The sequence below is a fragment of the Leptopilina boulardi genome, unplaced genomic scaffold, assembly GCF_019393585.1.
Source record: "Leptopilina boulardi isolate dan_hultmark-lab unplaced genomic scaffold, ZJU_Lbou_2.1 LbouV2_123, whole genome shotgun sequence".
In the NCBI taxonomy this organism is placed as follows: Eukaryota; Metazoa; Arthropoda; class Insecta; order Hymenoptera; family Figitidae; genus Leptopilina; species Leptopilina boulardi.
In genome coordinates, this window is record NW_026137667.1 from 4,754,334 (window position 1) to 4,775,802 (window position 21,469).

Here is a 21,469-nt window from a genome sequence, read left to right on the forward strand (position 1 = left end):
CGATAACTAGGTTAGAATTCTCCTCAGACAATTTACAGATAATTTCAGACCAGTTCCAAAAAAATGGCGATTACAAGGTGTTGGGAAAAGTCTCGTGTATTGCCAATAATTCGGTGATTGTTGTTTGACAATTGTTAATTAATTAAATATTTGTGTTTTAATTGTGTAGAAAAATAAAAAGTGAATTAAAACAGTAAAAAAAAATCTAGGAAAAATGTCGCTTTTTAATAAGCCAAAACGAAATATTCGTCGACGACATTTCAACGACGATGATGAAGATAATGAGAACAGAATGGAGACAGAAGACGCTCCAATTGTCAAAGTAAAACCAAAGAAGAAGGAAAAACCCAAACAAACGCTCCTAAGCTTTGGAGAGGAGCTTGAGGAAGGTATTATAAATTTAAAAGAATGTTTTTCACTATATTTAAATATTTTTATAAACTGTTAACGATTTCTACGATAACCTTGTAATGCTCGTAAATATTTTGTCGCTTGAAATTATAATATAAAATATTTTTTTTTTTTATAATTTTATGTTTCTTTAGAAATTCACGATCTATGAGTTACTTATAGTATTACATAATGTTTTAACAATTGCTTCATTGAATGTGTTTATCTAGATTCTATTATCATTTATTATAATGGTTTCATTGGAATGTAAATTAAAATTTTTTTTTGGTTAAAATTTAATTGGTCATTAATTTAATTTTATACATAAATTCAATTATTTTAATTTAGAATACTTAAAATTAGTTTTGAAAATTTAAATTCGAATTTTGGAGTCACTTTTTAATTAATTAATTTTTTTTTATAGCCGATGAGGGAGAAGTTTTTAAAGTGAAGAAATCGTCGAGAAGCAAAAAACTGATGAAACAACTTGATCACGAAAGAAAAAAAAAGAAAGGTGAAGAGAAAATGCAAGTGGACTCTGAATCATCGAACATGTCTATTAAGCAGGAAAAAGATTTAGAAATAAAGACAGATGATCTAGTAGTAAGCTATCTCTATGATGTTTTACTAGTATTAATTGTCTGCTATTAATTTCAAGTTACTGGCTTCGATAAACTTCTCTATATCTACGATTTTGACAATACACATTAATTATTTTACACTTATTTTTTTTTTTTTTGATTTTTATTACAGAAATATTTTTAAGGGAACAACATTTTTTTCATCTAATTTTTTAAAAACAAGATAAAGTAATTTAGTTTACTTTTAAATTTAAAACAAAATTTGTTACATTTTAAAAATAGTTTGAAGAAATAAAAGGATCGTTGAATTTTTTTTTAATGAATTTGTGCCTTAATTTTAATTACTGTTTTTTTTTTTTGCTTTCTTTTTATTAGGTAAAAATAAAGAATACTGGACCTTTGATTTTAAATGGAAGAGCCGCATTGGCTGCTGGAAAAGATGACTTCTCGTCAAATGAAGAAGATGAAGAGGATATTGATGGACATAAATATCAGAGGAATAAAAATTCAAATAAAACAGACAGCATGAAAATGTTTTTAGAAAGTATGTTGAATTTTTGTTTGATATTTGAAAAGAAAAGAAAGAAATCAATTAATTATTAATTTTACAGGTGGATGTATTCCGGATGCTGCTATGATTCACGCGGCACGTAAAAGAAGGCAAAAGGCTCGAGAATTGGGAACTGATTATATTCCCATTGAGGATCGAAGGTAAATTCAAAATTATTATTTGAAAACAAAATAAATTAATAGAAATAAAATAAAAAAATTTTAATTACAGTGATGAGAAAGGAAAATCGAGATTAATTAGAGAAGAGGATCACGATAGAAGTGATGATGATTCTGAAGAAAGGCTTGATATGATGGTGAATATGGAAGCCAGGGATAAGGAAAAGAGAAGGGAAGCTATTTTTGCGTCGCAGACTACAAAAAATTGTAAGTTTTCTTTATTTTTTTATTATTATAGTTAATAATTATTAAATGTTTTTTTTTTTTAGTAACTATTTGTTTTTACAAATTTTCATAGTTTCAGATGATGAGGAAAGTGAACATGGAAATGGAGAAGAGGAATGGGAAGCTCAACAATTTCGGAAAGGTGTGACGGGTGCTCAAGTATGTTTTATTTTTGTACTATAATTATTTTATTTCTTACCTTGTATAAATAATAAAAATATTTACATAATGAAAATTTATTTCGAATATTTAGATAGCAGCGGCACAACAGGAATCTCTTATTCAGCAACAGTACAATGTAAATATGAATACAAGTCAAATGATTGCACCAGGAGTTCCTTTGGAGATGATAATGATGCCAGCGCCACCACCTCCGCCAGTAATTCATCCGCCAGATCCAATGAAAACAGTGCCCGTCACTCCTGAGGAAGTTTTAAATAAAATGCGTGCTAGGTAAATTTTTCCTTAGATCGAAAATTAAAAAAAAATTAAATTAATTTTAAAATGAATTTTTTTTTAAAATAATTCCAATTTTCAGATTGGAAAGCTTGAAGGAAGTTTATCGACGTCATCAATTGGATCAGGAACAATTAAAAGAAGATCTTGTGCAAACGGTGAAGGAATTGGATGAAGGAAAAGAACGTGCGCCATTGTTAGCACAACGCTTCAATTATTACCAAGAGTTGCGTGGGTATGTCACTGACTTGGTAGAGTGTCTTGATGAGAAGGTGGGTTGATACGCTGTCACGTTTTTTTCTTTTTTTTCTATGAGCACCAGGGTTTTCCATACCATGATTGGCATCCCTCGAACTCTTTCTCTTTTTTTTTTTTTTTTGTCTCTTTTTCTTGAATTTTCAGTCATTTTTCCGCAAAGTATTCTTTTTGAAAAAAAAAATTCAGTTCTTTAAATTGAATTGAAAGAAAACAAAAATAGTAAATAAAAATTTTTTATTAAAAAAAAAAAAAGAATTGCCGGGGGTCTTAATCTTCTCTGTATTAAGAATCAAAATTTTCATTTTACAATAAAAAATGAAATATGACGAAAATTGTTATGAAATTTTTTTCTATCACTGGTTTTTGTAAGTATTAAAAAGAAAATTCAGCAATGACTTTGGAAGATTGATTTTATTATCATTGAAATTAATTTGAATTTATAAATTTTTTCTATCACATAACTTCCAAAGACATTGGAGTGTTTCTTAGCGAAGGTTATTTTAAATCAAAATTTATTTGTTAGCTGCCTTTGGTTGTTGGATTGGAGCAACGCTGGTTGGATCTCTATGGAAAAAGAGCTTTGGAATTAATGGAAAGACGTCGACAAGATACGAGAGATCAAGCCGAGGAAATCACCACCGCTGCAAGTCAGTTATATTTTCCTTAAAAAAAACATATACTATTTAAACTCATTTTTAAACATCTTTTCTTTTTATTTTATTTTAATTTTTGTTAAATAATTAATTATTTGGTTTTGCTTTTTTTCTCAGGGGGACAGACAATGAGAAGAGGTCCAGAGGATGATGCAAGAATTCGAAGAGCTACAGAAAGAGAGGGAAGACGTGCTCGTCGAAGAAGAGCGAGAGAATTAGCATCAAATGGTCCAAAACATATGGATGGAATGTCAAGTGACGATGAAGTTACAGAGCAACAAAATCTCGCCTTTAAACAAGCTAAGGGTAAAATAATTAATTAAATTTTGTGAAAATTTAATTATTCTTTTTTAATTAATTTCATCTTTTTTTTTTTTGCAGAGGAAATTGATGAAGAAACAGAGGAAATTTTCTCTGATGTTGTGGATGATTTTTCAACTGTTAAGGGAATTCTTTCTAAATTAGAAACATGGAAATCAACACATTTGGAAGCTTATACTGACGCTTATGTTTCCATGTGTATTCCAAAAATGATTTCACCTTTAATAAGATTACAGTTAATTACCTGGAATCCAATAAAAGTAAATATTACAAAACGAAATTTAATTAAAAATTAATTTCAAATTAAAGATTAATTAATTTTTTGATTATTTTCAGGAAAATACGGATTTAGAACGAACAAAATGGTATAGTTCATTACTTTTATATTCGTGGGATAGTAAAGAAACTGAAGAGTCACTTAAAAAAGATCCAGATGTTCGATTGGTGCCATCAACAATAGAAAAAATTGTCATTCCTAGGTTAACTTGTAAGTATAATTTATTCGTTTACTTTGAGAATTTATTTATTTATTAATATTTATTTTCCATCTCAGCAATTGTGGAAAAAGTTTGGGATCCAATGTCCACATCACAAACACTTCGTCTTATAGGAACAATAAAAAGATTAATAAGAGATTATCCAAATCTTAATGATTCAAGTAAACTTTTAGGAAGTCTTTTTAGTGCTATTTTTGATAAAATTCAATCCGCTGTTGAAAATGATGTCTTCATTCCAATTTTACCTAAACAGTATGTTTTCAATTTTTCACTGATTTTTAATAGTTGATTATAGTTGATTATTAATTAAGAAAAGAAATAATAAACTTTTAATTTACAGAGTTTTAGATACTAGACATCAATTTTTTCAAAGACAATTTGCAATGGCTGTTAAACTTCTTCGAAATTTGCTTAGTTGGCAAGGACTTTTAGGTGATACGCGGCTTAAAAATTTGGCACTTGGATCACTTTTAAATCGTTATCTTTTAGCTGGTTTGAGAGTTTCTCCTCCAACTGATGCACTATTAAAGGCAAATATGGTATGACATAAAAATAATTAATAGAGAAATATTTCAATAATTTTTGCCGCTAAGAAAAAAAAAACTTAAGTTCTAAATTTTTGATAAACGTATTTAAATTATTTGATTAATATTCAAACAAAATTTAATTTCTTTAGATTATGAGTACATTACCACGAACATGGCTACAGGGCGAAACTATTGAACATTTGAAAATGTTTGCCAATTTGATTCTTCAATTGAGCGAACAATTAGATCAAGCGAATCCAGCTCATAAGTAAGTTAATTAAAAACAGTATATTTTTTTTGTCACTGAAAAGATTTCAAATTTTAATAATTGGTCATTTTTATATGCAAACATAAAAATTTAATCTTATGTTTCAGCGAATCCTGGGAATATTCGAAATCCATTCTAAAAGTAATCAAGCCGTCGTGAATCGTCGTTTGTGCTATTTTTCAAAAGTGTTCTCTCTTTTTTTCGTCATTTTTTTTTTTTTCTCAAAATGAGTGTTTGTTTTTTTTTATTTTATTTATTAGTATTATTACTTTTTTCTTTTTGTGTTTGAAAACACATTACACTTGTAAATGCATATATAGCTTTATAACGATATAAATAAAAAAAAAGAAAATAAAAAACGTCACAATTTTTTTTTAGACGAAAAAATTAGAATTTTGTACAGTTGACGCTTAATAGCGTAATTTTCAAGTTTGTCTAACTTTATTATGTACATAATTGTCAAAGAAAATAAACAGGACTTGGGGAAAAAGAAAAATCGATCTTGTTAATTACAATTGAAAAGCAAAATCCTTACAATTATTTATTATTATTAAAAAAATTGAAAATTTTTTTTTACAGCTTTCTTTCCTACTTGTGTGGATAAAAATCACCTTAGAAAAAAAAAAATTCAAAATGCATTTGTCTGACTGAAAGAAAAGATAGTGAAGTTCTTTGGTAGGTAAAAAGGTCAAAGTTCTTCTTATCTTAATCCTTCTGGTTTATTCTCTATTGCTTTCAGTTTATTTGAAATAAATCTTATGGAATTTTATTTTCAAAATTAACAAATATGTGAAAAAAAAATGATGAGAAAAGCTTATTTATAATGGAAGTTATTTCGTTTTTATCATAAAAATATTAAAGAGAGAAAAAAGGGAGAGAAATGCCTAATTTTACTATGTTGGAAATAAAGAGAGCGGAAGATTAGACTCACACATTCCTTATATGTTGAACGTATTTGTGAGCCAATGAGATATTAAGAGAGTGTGAGGTCATCTCTTGACTTTGTGAACCCGCAGTTCAGTTGTGACAGAATCTTCTCCCACACCATGAGATCTCCAGGTACATTACCAACAATATTTTTTTTTTTTTTTTTTTTTTTTTTAATCTTAACGCGCTATTTTTTTTTCAATCGCTAATTTTAGATTCTCTTTTTAATTTAAATTTGTTTCTTCTTTTTTTTTTTACATTGATAACAATTATCTTCATATGAAATTCAATTCCTAATTAATTGGTTAATTTTTAATAAATTTGAATAATTTGATAAATTACAAAACGAAAATAATTTGTTTTTCTAAATATATTAGTAATTATTATTTTTTTTTTTTTTTGGAAAATAAATTTTGGGATTTCTGTTTTGTTAGAAAATTTTTACGTTACTATTTACTTTTTTTTAAAAAAATTATTAATACATTTGAAAAATATATTATTTAATTCCTATTAAAATTGGAATTTAAAAGAAAGAAATAAAAAGATTTTAATTGCAAAGAGTTTAGAATTGTTTTAATATTATTTTTTTTGAATAATTTCAATAATAGGCGCTGAGTCAAATATAGTTTTTTTTTATTATTAAAATTTTAATAATAAATTCTTTTAGAATGTGACTTTATATATTGAATTAAATTTCCCAAAAGTTAGTCATACAATTTTTTGAAAATAAATTTTCTTTTCTCATTCTAAGTCAAAGTTCAGTTTTATCACATATATATAGAAATATAAGTTTTTATCTGTTTGTTTTAGATGATCTCTTTGACAGGCATCTGTCCCGACACTATGGACGAAGAATTACATTCATTCTTATCTTTCTCTGTGTGATCCGTTCGGAAAGTTTGTTTATGAAGGGAAAAATATATACATATTCTTATGAAGCAATTTCGAATACCGGAGTTTTTGTACCCTCAAGGGCCTCGTCTTCATGGGGTTTCGAAGGAATTTTGTCTATTATAGCCGAAGAAAATTCAGCTTTAATGAAGGTAGAAAATTGAAAATTATTTTTCAATTTTCTCTCATTTTTTTTACCTACATAATAAATAATTATTTATTACATTTTTTTTTCAAAAAAATATATTTTTTCAAATTTTCTGACAAATTTTTTATATTTTGTAAAATAAAAGTAAAAAAATTTTTCAGCTGAAGTCATTGAAAATAAATTCTTGGAATGGACCAGGAAATGAAAAAGGAAAAAATGTAGACGCTAATGAAACGGTTGATGAACTTTTAAAACCATTTAAAATTGATTATAACAAAATGGGCTTAATAGAAAATTTTAGTATTGAAACTGAACAAATTTGGGCCACTAATATCAAAAGAAGTATAGCTGCAATTTTTCAACTTGATTTAGAAAATTTAGAAAAAGAAGTTGCATTCACTTCAACAGAGGTAATATTCATTCTTTGTTTTTTTTTTTTTTTGTAAATTAATTATATTCAAATTAATTTGAATTAAACTAAATATTTATAAATTTCGTTTTAATTTTTAAAAGAAATTTTATTAATCTGAATTTTTTAAATTTAGGTAAATCATTATGGTCAGTGTTCGATTGGATATGTAGTTACAAATGAATCGTTAACTGAAAAATTAATTAGAAAGACAGTAGATCCTCGAACATGTCGAGGACATTCGCAAAGAAATTGGAGTAATGTTCCTCGAATGCAATGTCCCAATGATGATCAGGTAAATATAATAATAAAAAAATTAATATTAATTAATATTTAACATTTAAAATTGTTATTTCAGAATCCAATTTTAAAATCAAGTGAAAGATTTTATCAAGTATTTTACAATAATAGTGAAATGATTATTTCATTTATTAATGCAACTGGTGGTATTTATGTGCAACCCTTTCAAAGTCTTGGAGAAGCTCAATATATTTTTACACAGTAAGTTTTTGAAAATCTTTTTTTTTTAATATTTATTTTTTTATAATTTAACTTTATTGTTAATTCTAAAAATTAATTATATAATTTTCCATTTTATATAGACAACGTTTTCAATTGTTATCGATAAATGATATTGATCCAATGGAAATGAAAATTCCCTCACTGCAAATAAAATCTCTTCAGCATGTACTTCCTGATGAAGATTTAACACAAGGACGTGGAATTTTTGAAAAAGAAGATTCATATAAAACTGTAAGTTCTTTAAATAATTATTTAAATTCAATAATTTATATTTTATAAAATCTGTATTTATTTTTCTTTTTTTAACAGATTGTAGTTCTTCTCGATCGATTAAGTCAACGACTCGAAAATCCAGGAATAGATACAGAAATAAATAATCTACATAATACAACAATTTCAATTCTTCTTTATCATTTGGTGACATTAAATCGACAAGATTTACATATTGTTTATAATAATATTTCTGGAACGAGTTATAAGGAGGAAACTGTCAGGTATAAAAATTTTACGATAATTTGAAAATATTTTTTCCATGACAATTTTTTAATTCGATAAATTAATTATTGATAATAATAAATAATAAAATATTTAAAGGAATATGTTTTTGGAAGCTGTGCCTCAAATTGGAACTCCTGAATCGGCTCTATTTATTTTGGATGTGATTCAACAGAGAAATGTTTCTAACATTACTGCCATTCAATTATTGAGTAATCTTCCATTTCATATAAAAAAATTGGAAATTCAATTTCTCGTGAATTTAGAACCGTTTTTAAATTTTCCTGATAAAATTGCACCCGAAGTGCAAAATACTGGAATTTTAACGTTTGGAACATTAATTTACAAAACATGTTTGTCAAATTGTCCATACGAAATGTTGGATGATTACGTTAAGTTATACCTGGACAAATTCACTGGTAATTATAAACATTTTTGATTTCAACATTAATTTTATAAATTTTTTTAAATTATATTATTTTTCATTTTTTTTTTTTTTTTTTTTAAGCGAAAGTGATTTTAAATGTTATTTCAATATTGTAGAAAGTCAGCAATATGAAAAAAAAATGGTTTGGCTACAAGGATTAGCGAATATACAATTGGGAAGAATTGTGGAATTTCTCGAACCAATTGCAAGTGGAAGTAATTCGGAATCGAGGCATCTTCGTGTAGCAGCCGCATGGGCTTCCCTTCCAACTGCACCTTTAAGACCTGATGTGGTAATTTTTATAATTCTTTTTCTATTTTAAATTGAAGATTATATTTTCATTTATTCTATTTATTTTAGAATTAATACTTTAATTAAATTTTTTTAAACAATGACAAAATTAGGAATTTATTTTGAATTTTACTCTCATTAATTTGTTCTAAATTGTTAATTTTTAAATTATATTTTCATCATTAAAGATTTATCCAGTCTATTGGCCAATATTAATTAATCGAACGGAACATTTGGAATTAAGAATTGCGGCACTTACTTTATTGATAGTTTCAAATCCATCACCAAGTCGATTAATATCACTTTATTGGTACATGAAAGGTGAACCAGATATGCATCTTTATAATTTTTTCTACACAACTTTGAAGTCTATGGAACGAACAAATTTTCCATGTTACGTCCACATGTAATAACAATTTTTTTTCACGTATTATAAAGTTATAATTTTTCTCATTAATAATGAAAAAAAAAAACAATTTTTTTTTTTAGTGGAGGATTAGCTGCACAATTTACTCGAATGCTACCGAAAATAATGAGAAATAAATTTATTGTCACTGGCAATTATTTATTTGATTATCAAGATACCTATAGGCATTTTGGTGCAATGATTCATGGAATTTTAATTGCCAATCCAATGACAAATATGCCTGAAGTTATATATGTTACTTTAAATAATCATGGAAGTGGAATTAATCTAAATCACGTTTCCGTAAGTTTAAAAAATTATTATTTCTTTTTGTATTTTTCAAATTTAAAAAATCAAAAAAAAAAATAGAACATTTATTTCAATTTGAAATTTTTTCAGTTGTACATAAAAGCCGAAGGTTTTTTACACACAATGACAACATATTTGGATAGTCCAACAAGAATTTCGGATATATTAAAGAGATTTAAGATAAATCCAAAAAGTTTAACTCCACCACATTTTGAAATAATTGTAAGAGTTCAAGAAAAAGCGGTTCTTTGTTTACATTTGAATCGATCATCTTTGGTAAAAGCATTTCAATGTAAGTAAAAAACAATTATTTCTTGTTTAATTATTTTTTTTATTTGTCATATTAAATTCATAAAAATTTTGTTTATTTAGTTATTGATTCATTGCAACAAAGTACATTTCATCTTTATCAAAATATGGAATTTCACAAAAATGAACAACGAATTCATGTTCCTTTAATAATGGAATCAGTACATGTTACGGATTTAGGGACAAATGCAAGAATTGCCGCTACAGCAAATTCTCTATTTTCTATGAGGGGAAATTTTACTCATGTTCCTAATTCAAGAAAAAATCATGTCATTTTGAGGTAATAAAATTGTTTAAATTTAATTAATTTTTAAATTATTTATTTTTATATTGAATATTTTTTTTTTTAAAGGACTACAATCCATGGAACACAAGTAATTGAAAATTACAATCCTTTGATAGATTTATGGTACGTTGCAGAACGCGCTCAATCAGTTCACGGTTATTTGCCAATAAATGTCACATTTGGACTCCAAGATAAATTATTTGTCTCTTACAATACTTTGGAAGGTAAAAAAAAAAATCAATTTTGAATTTTTTTAAAATCAAATCACTCAATTTCAAAAATAATATTTTATAAATAAAATTCACAGATGGTATGAAAACTGGAGTAACAGCTCATGTGCGTACAGTGACGAGTATTCGTGGTGCAAAAGTAAATAAAAAATTAAAAAATATTTGTCCAGATTGTATAAGAGATTTTACAGTGAAGAAAAGTTACACCGATCCAATGAAGGTAATTTTTATGATTTTATTTATTTTTTTTTTGTGGAGTTTTCCATTATTTTCTCTAAATATAACAGATGTTCCATGTAGACAAAAATTTTATACGAGTCAAATATTCCTGAATTGGGTGGTCGATTGAAAATTCAAGTATTTGATTGTGAAAAAATAATATCGAAAGAAAATGTCATTCAAAATGTAATGCTTTCTCATCGCAGTAATCATCAGTGAGTGAAAAATTGTTTATTTCTTATTCTATTTTATTTTATTTAGATTTTAATTTTATTTATTCCTTTTAGAAAATCGCCTATTATGCAATTTATTCTAATGGGCATGCATTACATTGATTATTTTTCATACGTTCCACCTAGAGGCAGTTGTGGCATTTTGGGCCATTTTGAACCGACAAATTTATACTCTACTGAGGTAATAATAATTTTCTTTAATTAATAATTCTTTAATTAATTTCTTTAATTAATAAACAAATTTAATATATAAAATAATTTTTTTAAGGTAAAAATTGAATATTCCAAAAGTGACAAGTACCATTTAATTTCGTTGAAACATAGAGATTTAAGTTCCTCAAAAATTCTTCATCAATGGGACATGAAACTTGTTTATGATATTACAAGTTGGATGTCTGATTCTCTTAAAATAAAAGCCAGTCGAACTACTCCGGGTGAAAAAGTTTTGAAGGTAAGTAACATTATTTTCTATTTTTTTTATTGTCACAATCTAAATAATAATAAATGTATAAATAGATTTGCTTTGATGGAGAAAGAGAAGTTCCATGGGAATGGAATTTTTTGAGTACAAACGCAAGTAATCCATCGTCAGTAAAAATGAATATTGTTTGGGGCTATGGAGAAACAGCAAAAGGAAAATGTAGTGGATCATCGTTATTATTAAAATTATCCGGAGAAGTGAGTCGTGAGCAAAAATTTTCCAGTTTGGAAGATAAATGGCCATTTAATGTTTGTCGAAAGCAAACGGAAGGAAAAGCTTTTGTTCCTTATACACAAGCTTGTTACGAAACATCAAGAGAATTATCAACTTTAAGAAATTATCAAGCCAATGTTAAATTTGAAAATGTAAGTTATTTTTTTTTTTTTATAAATTTGCTTAATTTTCAGATCATTTTTCCAAATTTACTTTTCAATTGTGTTTCAATTGGCAAAAAAAAAAGAAACAAAAAACTCGCAGAAATGCGAGGTATTATTTTGAAAACTCTTCTTGCAGTTACCTGAAAATTTATTAAAGGTTGGATGGCGTATGCGAGCTTTTTATGATTTTATCGGTGGTAACAGTAGCAGTATAGATTGGGATAAAACTAATGAATTTACAGTTAAAGCAAAATTCCCAGAAAATTCCGATGAAGGTGAATTACGTTTAAATAATGATAAAATCGATATTGATTATAATGCTGATATTATTGATTATTTTTTGGTGAGAACAAGACTTCATAAATTCATTGACAATCCACTTCTTCGTTCTTTCTTCAGTAAGTTAATTTTTCTCTCAATAAAAATTGTGTATTAATTTTTATTAATTATTATTAGATTTTGCAATTTAATTAATGATGATTCTTTTAGGCACATGTATTTTAAATACAGATACAATAAGTTCATCTTACAATATTAGTAATAAATTGGAGAAAAATCAAGAAATGTTAATTCTTGGTCATTGTTATGATGAATATCCGAGATTTTCAATATCGGCAATAAATAATGGTAATGATATTAATTTAATTTTAAATGACGAATCGGATAATTTAACAATAATGCCTTTTAAAAATGGAGGCGCATTGTATAATTACACATCTTTGATACAAATTGAAAGAAATTATCAATTTGTTTCTGTGGGAGCAAAATGGTATGTATATTTAATTTTGTTTTTAAAATTTAACGAAAATTTTTAATAAAAAAAAAATTAAATTTTATTTCCACAGGGTAAGATTGGATGATAAATTAGTCGATGTCGTATTATCGGAATTTCAAATATTTATACGTTGGACACAAGAACATATTTTATTGTTTTATCCAAATTTCATTCAAGAATTCACCTGCGGACTCTGTACAGCTCATCAAACAAATACTGAAGATTTATATAAAAGAATTTCAAGATAATGTTCAAAATATAAAAATCAATGGTAAATTAAGAAAAAAAATTGTATATTTATGAAATAGTATTGTAAGAAATAATAATTAAGAAAAAAAAATGTTTTTCAATATTTTGTAAACGTTTATTACTTTGAAAATAAATACTTAATTTTTTTTTATATAAAATTTTCTCTTTTTACAGTTTATATTTATTATCCCTTTAGTAACTTTTTTTTGAAATTAATTGCAATTTATATATTTGAAAAAAAGAACGTTTTTATAAAAAAAACACTTTTATTTTCATTACAAATAATAAAACAATACAAAAATTCTATATTATAAAAATATTTCTTCTTGAGTTTTTTTTTTAAATATAAATATCAGTCATGTGGAAAAATTTTATCCCACACATGAATCTAAATGATTATTCATGTCATTTTGAGGTATAAGTGACAAGCAAACGGGACACGGAAAACGATTACTTTTTTCTTTATCATTTAAAGGACTTAATTCATTATCTGATGATGATGAATCATCGATTTCAATAAATTCAGTTGTCTTTTTAGAAGAGATTTCTTCTTTAATACTTGATTCACTATCATTGAACATACCCTTTAAACATTCATCCAAATGTTGAGTTAATGGAATTTCAGGATCCAAAATATTGTTACAAATCAAACATTTTTCAGCTTTTTTTTTCTTTTCACTATCCTCGGAATTTTTGTTTACTATATTTTCCTTATTTTTATTATCTATACGCGACGAAGGACCAGCTTCGTTTATATCTTTTTCATCAATTTCAATTAAACAATTATCTAAATGACGATTCATGTCGTCAATTTTTATTTCCTTATTACAAACGGGACAATTTACTTTTTCATTATTACTACTACTATTATTATTTTTTGGCTCTTTAGTATCGAAGAAATCGGAAATTTTTCTTTTTTTAGCTAATGGTGTACTGTCAATGTCACTCAGGGAATCATCGATTACAATTGTTGATGGAGAATCATTTGACAAACATATGTCAATATGTTCCGTTATTAAAGAAGGAGAAAATTTTTTATTACACACGGGACAATTGACATTATCTATTTTTTTATTTTTCATTAGTTCATTATTCTTTTTTTCATTTTGTTTTGGCGTTGAATTTAAAAGCGAAGAATTTTTCTCTTTTTTTAGACACAAATCAATATGTTCATTAGAGATTTTCTCTAAAATTAAATCCTTACAAATTGGACATTTTACTGTTGGATCAAAATTTTTTGATTCTTTCTTTTCGTCATTTGTTTTTGATGAATTGAATATTTGTAATAAACGACTTTGTCCCGAACCTGAACCACCTAATGTTCCCGAATAGGAAATTGATTTTCCAGAAGTGGAAGATGTTGTTGCTTTTGAAGATGTGGAACCAGGACCTCCTGTACCAAAACCATGAACATTATTTGTTGTATTACCAAGTTTTGTCACTTCTGGTTCATTTGAATTTTTATTTGCATTCCATTTATTCACCGTATAAACTGATGAACCACCACCTTTTGTTTTTACACCACCTGTTTTAAAAAAATTATTTCCACCATTCTTCTTGTTCGAACCAATTTTATCATTATTCGATCCTTTATTTTCTGGTTTTTTTAAATTATTCGAATTACCTTTTTTATTGTCAGGCGATGGTATTAACCATTTATCTAAATTTGGCTTCTTTAAATTGTTTTTCTCATTTTTATCTTTTTTTCCTTTTTTTTCTAATTTCTCTGGTTCTCGAACTTTTATAAATTTACCACCGCAAGTTAATTGATGTTGATTCCACCAACAATCATTTGGTCCTGGTGCACGATTCATTGATCTACGAACCATTCCAAAAAATGGATGTTTCTTTTGACAAGGTCCATTGCATCGCCACCAATGTTGTTGATAAAGTTTAACTTCCGCATGAAAAGTATGATATATCTAAAATAAAATTTAATATTTCATTTAATATAATAATTAAAAAAAATAAATGAACGGGTTATTAAAATTTTTTTCAATGGTAAAATAATTTTCTTACTGTAATATTGGTTCCTGCTTCTTTATTAATTCTGTGCATATGCTTACAAAATTCAGGTCCATGTCCATCTCTATCGCGATTATTGTTTGTCACGAATAAAAAAGCATGAATCATTTCATGCTGTAATAAAAATAATAATTTAGTAACGGCTTGATTTGTTTAAAAATTGTAAAAAAAAAAAATTACACAAACTCACCAATAATGTCTCAACGAGATCTTTTCGTGGTCTCAATTTAAGTAAAGGACTACTGAGAGCAATTACACAATATCGACTTCCAGTATTAAAAGTACAAGTGCCTGCACATCTGTGAAAAATATTTTTCTTTTTAATATAAAACAATTCAATGAGAATTCATTTTAAAGAAAGCTTTCGTTAAAATATTTAATGGTGATATTAATTTAGTTATATAAATAAAAATACTTACGAGGTCATTCGATGACTCCATTTAACTTCAACAGAGAGTAAATGATTTGAAAAGAATTTTTTATTAAATTGCACAAACAATGTGTGTATATTAGGAGTTGGATCAATTATTTCTAAAGTTTTATCAATCAAAGTTTTTGGTTTATAATTTTCCTTTGTATCCTGAAACATGAAAATTATTTATTTAAAAAGAAATTATTCAGCCAACAGGAAAATAATCTAATAAATATTTTTTAAAAAATAGAATAAAAACAATTTATTGGTATTTACATTATATATATATATATATAAAAAAAAAGAATTACTTACATCCGGAAAAGCTGCATTCTCCGTTATTCCTGTGACATCAAAACGATTCATTTCATTGTGAATTTGCCAAGCCAAGTGTGCATCTTTCGATTTAGACGGTTTTGACATTTTTGTTTTCAATTTTTTTTTAATCAAATTTGTAAATATAAAGAGAAAAAGGATGTTTCATTATTCTTTGTAAAAAGTTATAGGTTAGAATTCGTTTTTCATCAATTCTTATTAAATATATAAAATTTTATTCCTAATATTCAATAATTTTAAACAAATATTAACTACCTTAATAAAATAAATTTGTATAAAAAGTTAATTATTTATCTATTATAGATTAATAACAAAAAGTTACACAATGTAAATTTTTTTTTTGACATTTGTTGACATTTTAAATCTAAATTTTACAGGCATGCGCAAAAGATGTGCATTTGTGTGAACATGTGAAGAAACCTTTAGTTTTTTTTAGATTTGGCAACACTGCAACCTGCAACATTGTTTGTACACCTGTCATAATTATACTGTCAACAAAAATGCATTTTTATTAACATATTTTTTAGAAAAATTAACGTTAGTGTATGAATATTTTGTAGAATTTTATATTTTATTTAATCTTAAACATTATTGTTTAATTATAAATCACATTGATTCTAAAAATGACTTATCTTAATTCATGGGAAGAATTTGAAAAAGGAGCTGAGAGGTTATATCTTCAAGATCCTTTAAAAGTAAGTTTTCTCTGAATATAATATTTTCAACTTTAATTAATAAATACAATATAAAAAAAAGAGTTTTATTAAAATAGGCTTAGAATTTTATTTAAATTTTAATCTTTTCTAAATCATGTAAATAATCGATAAAATTTGTCATTGACGTCAGATATGTTTGTGTGATTTTGTGGAAAACTAAATAAAAACGCTTATTTTTACATGATTATTAACATTGTTTTAAATTAAAAAATCAATATCAATTATTATATTGTATTATTATTGTCGTAGATTGAAAATGTATTTAATTTAACGCGACTTGTCATTTTTAGGTTATAATCACAGATTTCAATATATTTATATTTTTATTAAATTTATGTTTCTTTGTACTATTGAAGTTAATTAGAATTAAATTTTGATTTTACATATTAACAATAATTATTAAATTGAAAAATGTTATTCTCAAATAAAAGATATTTCGTTTTTTTCGTTAATTTTAATTAGATTTCCATGTTTTTTATTTTTAATTAAAATTTTCTATTACTTACTTTGTCTATATGCTAAAGATTTCTTTTTATTACATGCAGGCTCGTTACACAATGAAATATGATCATAAAAAAGGAGTATTACTTTTAAAACTCACAGACAACAAAACAGTAAGTAGACAAAATTATTTTTTATTCAAATCAAATTTGTTTTAAAATTTATCTATTAATTTTTCTCTTTTATATTCGTTTAAATGTAATTCAATAACAAAAAAAAGAAATTATATTTCTATCATAAAAATTTTAAACTTCTTAAAAACTCATTACACTTTATGGTAAATAATAAATCAAACTTAAAAAATTAAATTTTTTTTCCAGTGTTTGCAATATAAAACAGAAATCGCTCAAGATTTGAAGAAAATGGAGAAATTTATAGGAAATCTCATGCGACACATGGCCTCGAAGGATAATTAGGAAATGATAAATTAGGAAAACTTATCAATTACAATGAAACAAATAATTTCAATTTTTTTTTGTATATGCATCGAATGATGGGATTATAGACATTTATTTTGTTGAGGTATAAAAAGTTTCACTTAAATTCTCATACAATATGTGCAATTACAAACAACTATTTTTTTTTTTATTCAAAAATTTCTCTTGAATCTATTTTGGACGATTCCTTGGTTTTCGTGTGAGAGTTCTGCAGAAAAAGAAGAAAAAGTAATGTCATTTTCAAATAATCAATGAAAAAGAAAAACAATTAACTTAATGTATCTACAAACAAAAACTATTTTTCTTTTTTATATTTTATAATATTGTATATTTTAATAAGATTTATTAAAAATACAATAATGCTCAAATTTAATTTTTTTTTTTTTATTTAATCTCAATAATAAAATTTTAATATTTCATTAGAACATAATAATTATTATAAATTGAATCAAAATTTTGTAAGATATTACTCACGATATTATTGGTTGAAGAACTGCATCCAACGTAACGTCAACTGGAGGATAAGTTTCTTGATTTGAAAGTCTATAACGTCTCTCTGCTTCTAATTGCCTTTGCGTCTGTATCAGAAAAACGATTTTCACTTAAAATTTCCCCTGAAATTTTATTATTATTCAGTTCTTGATATTAAAAATTCTATATTACATATATAATTTCGTTCTCGAGGAAAGAAAAGAAAAAAAAATAAACTTGTGTTGCCGAGCAAAGCGAGAACCCCATTTTTCACCAGAGAAAAAAAAGTGCTGCCTATTAAAGTTGTACTAGCTGAGAGTCTTGACTTTTTTTTTTTTTCTATACAGACATTTCATCTCAGATTTTGTCACTATTTTTCAAAAATTGACAAACTTAATAATTAAAATCAATTTTTTACATTTTGAAAGAAAATTCTTTGATTATTTATTAAATTCTGAGATAACGTCGAAAGCATAAGCAAAAGAAAATACGTACTACACGAATGTGTTTAGTGCTGTCAGCAGAACTCGAGCAACAGCTGGAAAAGTCCTGTGGAGTACTTTCACCAAGTCCACTGTCCACATTATTGCCTATCAATAATCTGCTGTTATTAGTACTATCAATGTCCCTTCTTGTATTGTACTCGTTCCTAGTGTCAGGATACTTTGATAAAACTCGATTTGGTCTTGATTGAATGGTTGAAAAGTTATAACTTCCCTCACGACTATGATGAACCACTCGTCGTTCTCTTTTTCCAATGGATCCCATTGTTCTGAAAGTGAATCCTTGACTGTCTAACATTTCCGATGCTTCAAATAATTTTTCGTTTTTTTTTTTTTTTAACAAAACCCGATGTATTTCAAAAAACATTTTAAAAACACCTTCACGCTACCTTCCACAGGTCAGAGTTGGACTTTTTTTCTCTCTTTTGATTAATTTTAATTCTATAGTCTATAAATAAATTACATTAAAATATCCTACTTGAAGAGAAACCTAATTTTTTTTTATTCTTTAAAATATAAAATAAATAGTTTAAAATTATTTATTCTACAAGCTTCTTTAAAAAAAAAAAAATTAATTTTCTCGTCCAGCTCTGCCAGGAACTAACAAAAATTTTTGACACGCATGAATTCTTAAAATGGGATTAAAACACAAATGACTCCACAAAAAAAAAACATTTATGGATGAATATCAAAATCACAGCTGGCTTTTAAATTTTTATTTCGAAAAAATGGAATTTTAATTAAATACTGAAATAATTTTTTAAAAAAAATCAGAATGTAGAAAATAGTATGTATATTTTTTTTTTTTTTAAATGATTCGTTAAAATTGAGGAAAAACGTGCAAAAGTCACGTTTTCGCTGACTTTGATTTTCACCCTTTACAAAAAAATAAAATAAAAACGTGCGTGCTTGATACCCTGCGATTGTTTCGAACGTAGAAAAAAAGTTGACCGTGGAGTAGCAAAAGCAAATATATATATATATATTTATTGTATATAATATCGTGGGGTGCTTCAACAATGCCAGCCAGGAAATAAATAAAGTGCGACAAGCAGTTAATAAACACTGATTTATTTTAAGGAACCATAATCATGCTTTTTTTCGAATAAATAATTAAAAAAGGCGCATGCTTAATATTTATATATATATATATATAAATAAACTAAAAAAAACGTCCATGCTCGAAATAAATAAAAAAAAAAATAATAACAATACAAGTGACACATGCAAAAAAAGGACCGTTCAAACAATGACTACGGATTCTGTTTCATCCTCCAAAGTTGGAGGATGACTGTAGAAGTTGAAGGCCGCCCTGAGATCATCGTACCTAGGCGCCGATGTATCGACATTATTATCCAATCGATTTATTGATTGAAGTATATTTTGTTGTTGCATCCCTTGAGATTGTATCACAGTATATGAAATCTCACGACGCTGTTGTTCACTCATTCCTGTAGTGTCGACTAGACTGAACTCCAAGTGTCTGTAAAAAATTCTCATTCGCCATATTTGCCAAAAAAAAAAAAAAATCTCCCTCTAACACCCATAAAAAAAAAAATAAATAAATGAATATTCGCATGGTCGTCTTTTTTTTAATCACGAAAATTCGTGCACCTCACTGATTTTTCTACGAGATTAAATTTTTGTGCAAACTAATATTTTCTCTAATTTGTCTTCAAATTTTGAAAAATGAAATTAATTTTCAAATTTTTCTTCATTCTACGGTACAACAAAAATTGATTATTTCATTTTTCAACAATTCCTCTTTCTATTAAAAAAAAAATAAAAAAAAAAAGGTGAAAATTATATCTAATTTTAAATTTGTGCTGTGTAAAAAAAATTTTTTACTGTGCTATTTTATCTACATTTTTCTCATTTATATAAAGTGCGTGTTTTTGAATCTTAGTGATTTTAAAATTGAATTCTATAATTAGTTTAAAATTTTTTTTTTTCTACAATATCTACAAAACACAAATTTCACAAAACTATTTACATAAATTTTGGAAAATGAATTTTTTCCACTTACTTTCTAAGTTCGTCAGGCAGGGTTTGTTTTTGAGAAGGACTTCTGTGCCTACTTCTATGCCTTCTTCTTGGTTCGGTATGACTCACCTGTGAAGATTTTTCAATAATTCATATTTTATGATTTCTATAATTTAAAATAAGAAAAAATAAAATAAAACTCACAACTGCTCTTTGAACACCTTCATTTTTTCGTCTTTGTGCTTCTCTCCATTGTGGTTCAGAGTCTATTAATTCGTGTCTAAAAAAAAAAATTAATCAATTAGATGATTTTAATTAGAATCGAAATTCGTGTTTTAGAAGTTATATACCTAGAATTTCGAGAGCTTCTATGCTTCCGTCGATGTTTCCGGTGATTAGATCTGGATTCAGATCCCCGGGACATTTCGGATTCACAATCGGAATGTCGACTATGCCTTCGATGACTATGACTATGACTTCTTCTTCTGTGACCACCGCGACTATGACTATCCCCTGAACTTTGACTCTCTACCGAGCTGCTCCTTCTTTGGAGTCTGCTCAAGAGCTAAAAAAAACAATAAATTTTTCAATAAAAATAATTTAAAATTTATTATTTACAAAATAGAGAAACTCACAGCTGGAGCCGTTCCTGTTGAACGAACGGATCGAGGACTAGACGATGTATAAAGACCACGTGGTTGACTTTGCATCCATGGTGCGCTTCTTGTGCTTCTTGGACTCGAATTAACGTGACGTGAATTATGAACATTATGAATATGTTGAATACCATGAACATTATGTAAATTATGAATATTACTACACATTGTATTATTGCTTATAATCCCGGGACTTGAATTTAATGGTGGTGCCTCAATATAAGGACTAACCATTTCTTGACCCTCAACAACGCGTCGTTGTGCACGTCGACTTGGCGTTCTTTGAAATGGCGGTGGATTTCTTCTAATTGTTAAATGTTTTTCCGAACCCGATGGCGGACTATATGAACGAAAACGTGAATATGGACTCAATGGCGGTTGTCCCGTTGCCATTAATCTAAAGAATGCCTGATGTTCCTGGCAACATTTCCAAAGATGTCGACACGCACCCTTTGATGGTGTTTCAAAACCATGTGTTCTTTCCTCTGAATTTTTCTCACACACACGTAACATAAAATATTTTCCCTGAAATTTTAATTT

General features: G+C 26.5%; 5 protein-coding genes across 12 annotated transcripts in view; 3 read left to right on the top strand and 2 right to left on the bottom strand.

Moving 5' to 3' along the window:
• Positions 1 to 38: 38 nt before the first annotated feature.
• On the top strand, positions 39 to 5,401 carry LOC127288212 (PAX3- and PAX7-binding protein 1). Of its 2 annotated transcripts, none has more exons than XM_051315533.1 (16): positions 39 to 389; positions 815 to 993; positions 1,347 to 1,515; positions 1,583 to 1,682; positions 1,753 to 1,907; positions 1,999 to 2,084; positions 2,179 to 2,378; positions 2,464 to 2,653; positions 3,163 to 3,286; positions 3,410 to 3,598; positions 3,674 to 3,873; positions 3,950 to 4,100; positions 4,167 to 4,362; positions 4,451 to 4,649; positions 4,787 to 4,905; positions 5,013 to 5,401. In XM_051315533.1, the coding sequence occupies exons 1-16, from the start codon at positions 215 to 217 to the stop codon at positions 5,062 to 5,064; spliced, it is 2,484 nt and encodes an 827-aa protein (XP_051171490.1). In that variant the 5' UTR covers positions 39 to 214; the 3' UTR covers positions 5,065 to 5,401. The 2 variants fall into 2 exon arrangements, with proteins under 2 accessions (XP_051171490.1, XP_051171499.1); XM_051315542.1 differs by having other exon boundaries at positions 2,005 to 2,084.
• Positions 5,402 to 5,663: 262 nt separating this feature from the next.
• LOC127288178 (uncharacterized) lies at positions 5,664 to 13,047 on the top strand. Of its 2 annotated transcripts, none has more exons than XM_051315496.1 (22): positions 5,664 to 5,964; positions 6,643 to 6,875; positions 7,033 to 7,281; positions 7,417 to 7,575; positions 7,639 to 7,781; positions 7,883 to 8,033; positions 8,112 to 8,296; positions 8,397 to 8,716; positions 8,841 to 9,016; positions 9,204 to 9,421; positions 9,505 to 9,724; positions 9,821 to 10,022; positions 10,103 to 10,319; positions 10,392 to 10,549; positions 10,633 to 10,775; positions 10,856 to 10,989; positions 11,062 to 11,188; positions 11,276 to 11,458; positions 11,524 to 11,853; positions 12,023 to 12,263; positions 12,355 to 12,634; positions 12,711 to 13,047. In XM_051315496.1, the coding sequence occupies exons 1-22, from the start codon at positions 5,952 to 5,954 to the stop codon at positions 12,886 to 12,888; spliced, it is 4,260 nt and encodes a 1,419-aa protein (XP_051171453.1). In that variant the 5' UTR covers positions 5,664 to 5,951; the 3' UTR covers positions 12,889 to 13,047. The 2 variants fall into 2 exon arrangements, with proteins under 2 accessions (XP_051171453.1, XP_051171445.1); XM_051315488.1 differs by having other exon boundaries at positions 5,666 to 5,964; positions 12,002 to 12,263.
• An 88-nt stretch (positions 13,048 to 13,135) lies between these two features.
• LOC127288251 (DNA-dependent metalloprotease dvc-1-like) lies at positions 13,136 to 16,006 on the bottom strand. Of its 2 annotated transcripts, XM_051315615.1 has the most exons (6): positions 15,642 to 16,006; positions 15,334 to 15,494; positions 15,105 to 15,213; positions 14,909 to 15,028; positions 14,514 to 14,811; positions 13,136 to 14,414 (listed from the first exon to the last, which is right to left on the bottom strand). In XM_051315615.1, the coding sequence occupies exons 1-6, from the start codon at positions 15,747 to 15,749 to the stop codon at positions 13,261 to 13,263; spliced, it is 1,950 nt and encodes a 649-aa protein (XP_051171572.1). In that variant the 5' UTR covers positions 15,750 to 16,006; the 3' UTR covers positions 13,136 to 13,260. The 2 variants fall into 2 exon arrangements, with proteins under 2 accessions (XP_051171572.1, XP_051171570.1); XM_051315613.1 differs by having other exon boundaries at positions 13,136 to 14,811.
• A 117-nt stretch (positions 16,007 to 16,123) lies between these two features.
• Positions 16,124 to 17,689, top strand: LOC127288317 (signal recognition particle 9 kDa protein). Its single transcript, XM_051315715.1, has 3 exons — positions 16,124 to 16,357; positions 16,924 to 16,992; positions 17,200 to 17,689. The coding sequence occupies exons 1-3, from the start codon at positions 16,286 to 16,288 to the stop codon at positions 17,293 to 17,295; spliced, it is 237 nt and encodes a 78-aa protein (XP_051171672.1). The 5' UTR covers positions 16,124 to 16,285; the 3' UTR covers positions 17,296 to 17,689.
• LOC127288220 (band 4.1-like protein 4) overlaps positions 17,362 to 21,469 on the bottom strand; it is a 40,084-nt gene continuing 35,976 nt past the window's right edge. For 3 of the 5 annotated variants that reach the window (XM_051315557.1, XM_051315568.1, XM_051315575.1), the window contains 8 exons: positions 20,909 to 21,454; positions 20,624 to 20,838; positions 20,478 to 20,553; positions 20,317 to 20,402; positions 19,618 to 19,773; positions 18,283 to 18,559; positions 17,791 to 17,894; positions 17,362 to 17,524 (listed from right to left, as the gene is read on the bottom strand). In XM_051315557.1, the coding sequence (XP_051171514.1) occupies positions 17,488 to 17,524; positions 17,791 to 17,894; positions 18,283 to 18,559; positions 19,618 to 19,773; positions 20,317 to 20,402; positions 20,478 to 20,553; positions 20,624 to 20,838; positions 20,909 to 21,454 (1,497 nt within the window). In that variant the 3' untranslated portion in view covers positions 17,362 to 17,487. Of the gene's footprint in view, positions 17,525 to 17,790; positions 17,931 to 18,282; positions 18,560 to 19,617; positions 19,774 to 20,316; positions 20,403 to 20,477; positions 20,554 to 20,623; positions 20,839 to 20,908; positions 21,455 to 21,469 lie in introns of all 5 variants that reach the window. The other 2 variants (XR_007844006.1, XM_051315588.1) reach the window with 2 other exon arrangements.

Excerpts from the sequence above, each read along its gene's own strand:
- LOC127288212 (XM_051315533.1), top strand. The coding sequence starts at position 215 with ATGTCGCTTTTTAATAAGCCAAAACGAAATATTCGTCGACGACATTTC. Across the intron at positions 2,085-2,178 it reads AAGGTGTGACGGGTGCTCAA|ATAGCAGCGGCACAACAGGA; the intron begins GTATGTTTTATT and ends TCGAATATTTAG. Across the intron at positions 3,287-3,409 it reads GGAAATCACCACCGCTGCAA|GGGGACAGACAATGAGAAGA; the intron begins GTCAGTTATATT and ends TTTTTTTCTCAG.
- LOC127288178 (XM_051315488.1), top strand. Across the intron at positions 7,282-7,416 it reads TTGCATTCACTTCAACAGAG|GTAAATCATTATGGTCAGTG; the intron begins GTAATATTCATT and ends TTTTAAATTTAG. Across the intron at positions 8,297-8,396 it reads TATAAGGAGGAAACTGTCAG|GAATATGTTTTTGGAAGCTG; the intron begins GTATAAAAATTT and ends AAATATTTAAAG.
- LOC127288251 (XM_051315613.1), bottom strand. The coding sequence starts at position 15,749 with ATGTCAAAACCGTCTAAATCGAAAGATGCACACTTGGCTTGGCAAATT. Across the intron at positions 15,495-15,641 it reads AGAATGCAGCTTTTCCGGAT|GATACAAAGGAAAATTATAA; the intron begins GTAAGTAATTCT and ends TTCATGTTTCAG. Across the intron at positions 14,812-14,908 it reads AAGCAGGAACCAATATTACA|ATATATCATACTTTTCATGC; the intron begins GTAAGAAAATTA and ends ATTTTATTTTAG.
- LOC127288317 (XM_051315715.1), top strand. The coding sequence starts at position 16,286 with ATGACTTATCTTAATTCATGGGAAGAATTTGAAAAAGGAGCTGAGAGG. Across the intron at positions 16,358-16,923 it reads ATCTTCAAGATCCTTTAAAA|GCTCGTTACACAATGAAATA; the intron begins GTAAGTTTTCTC and ends TATTACATGCAG. Across the intron at positions 16,993-17,199 it reads AACTCACAGACAACAAAACA|TGTTTGCAATATAAAACAGA; the intron begins GTAAGTAGACAA and ends TTTTTTTTCCAG.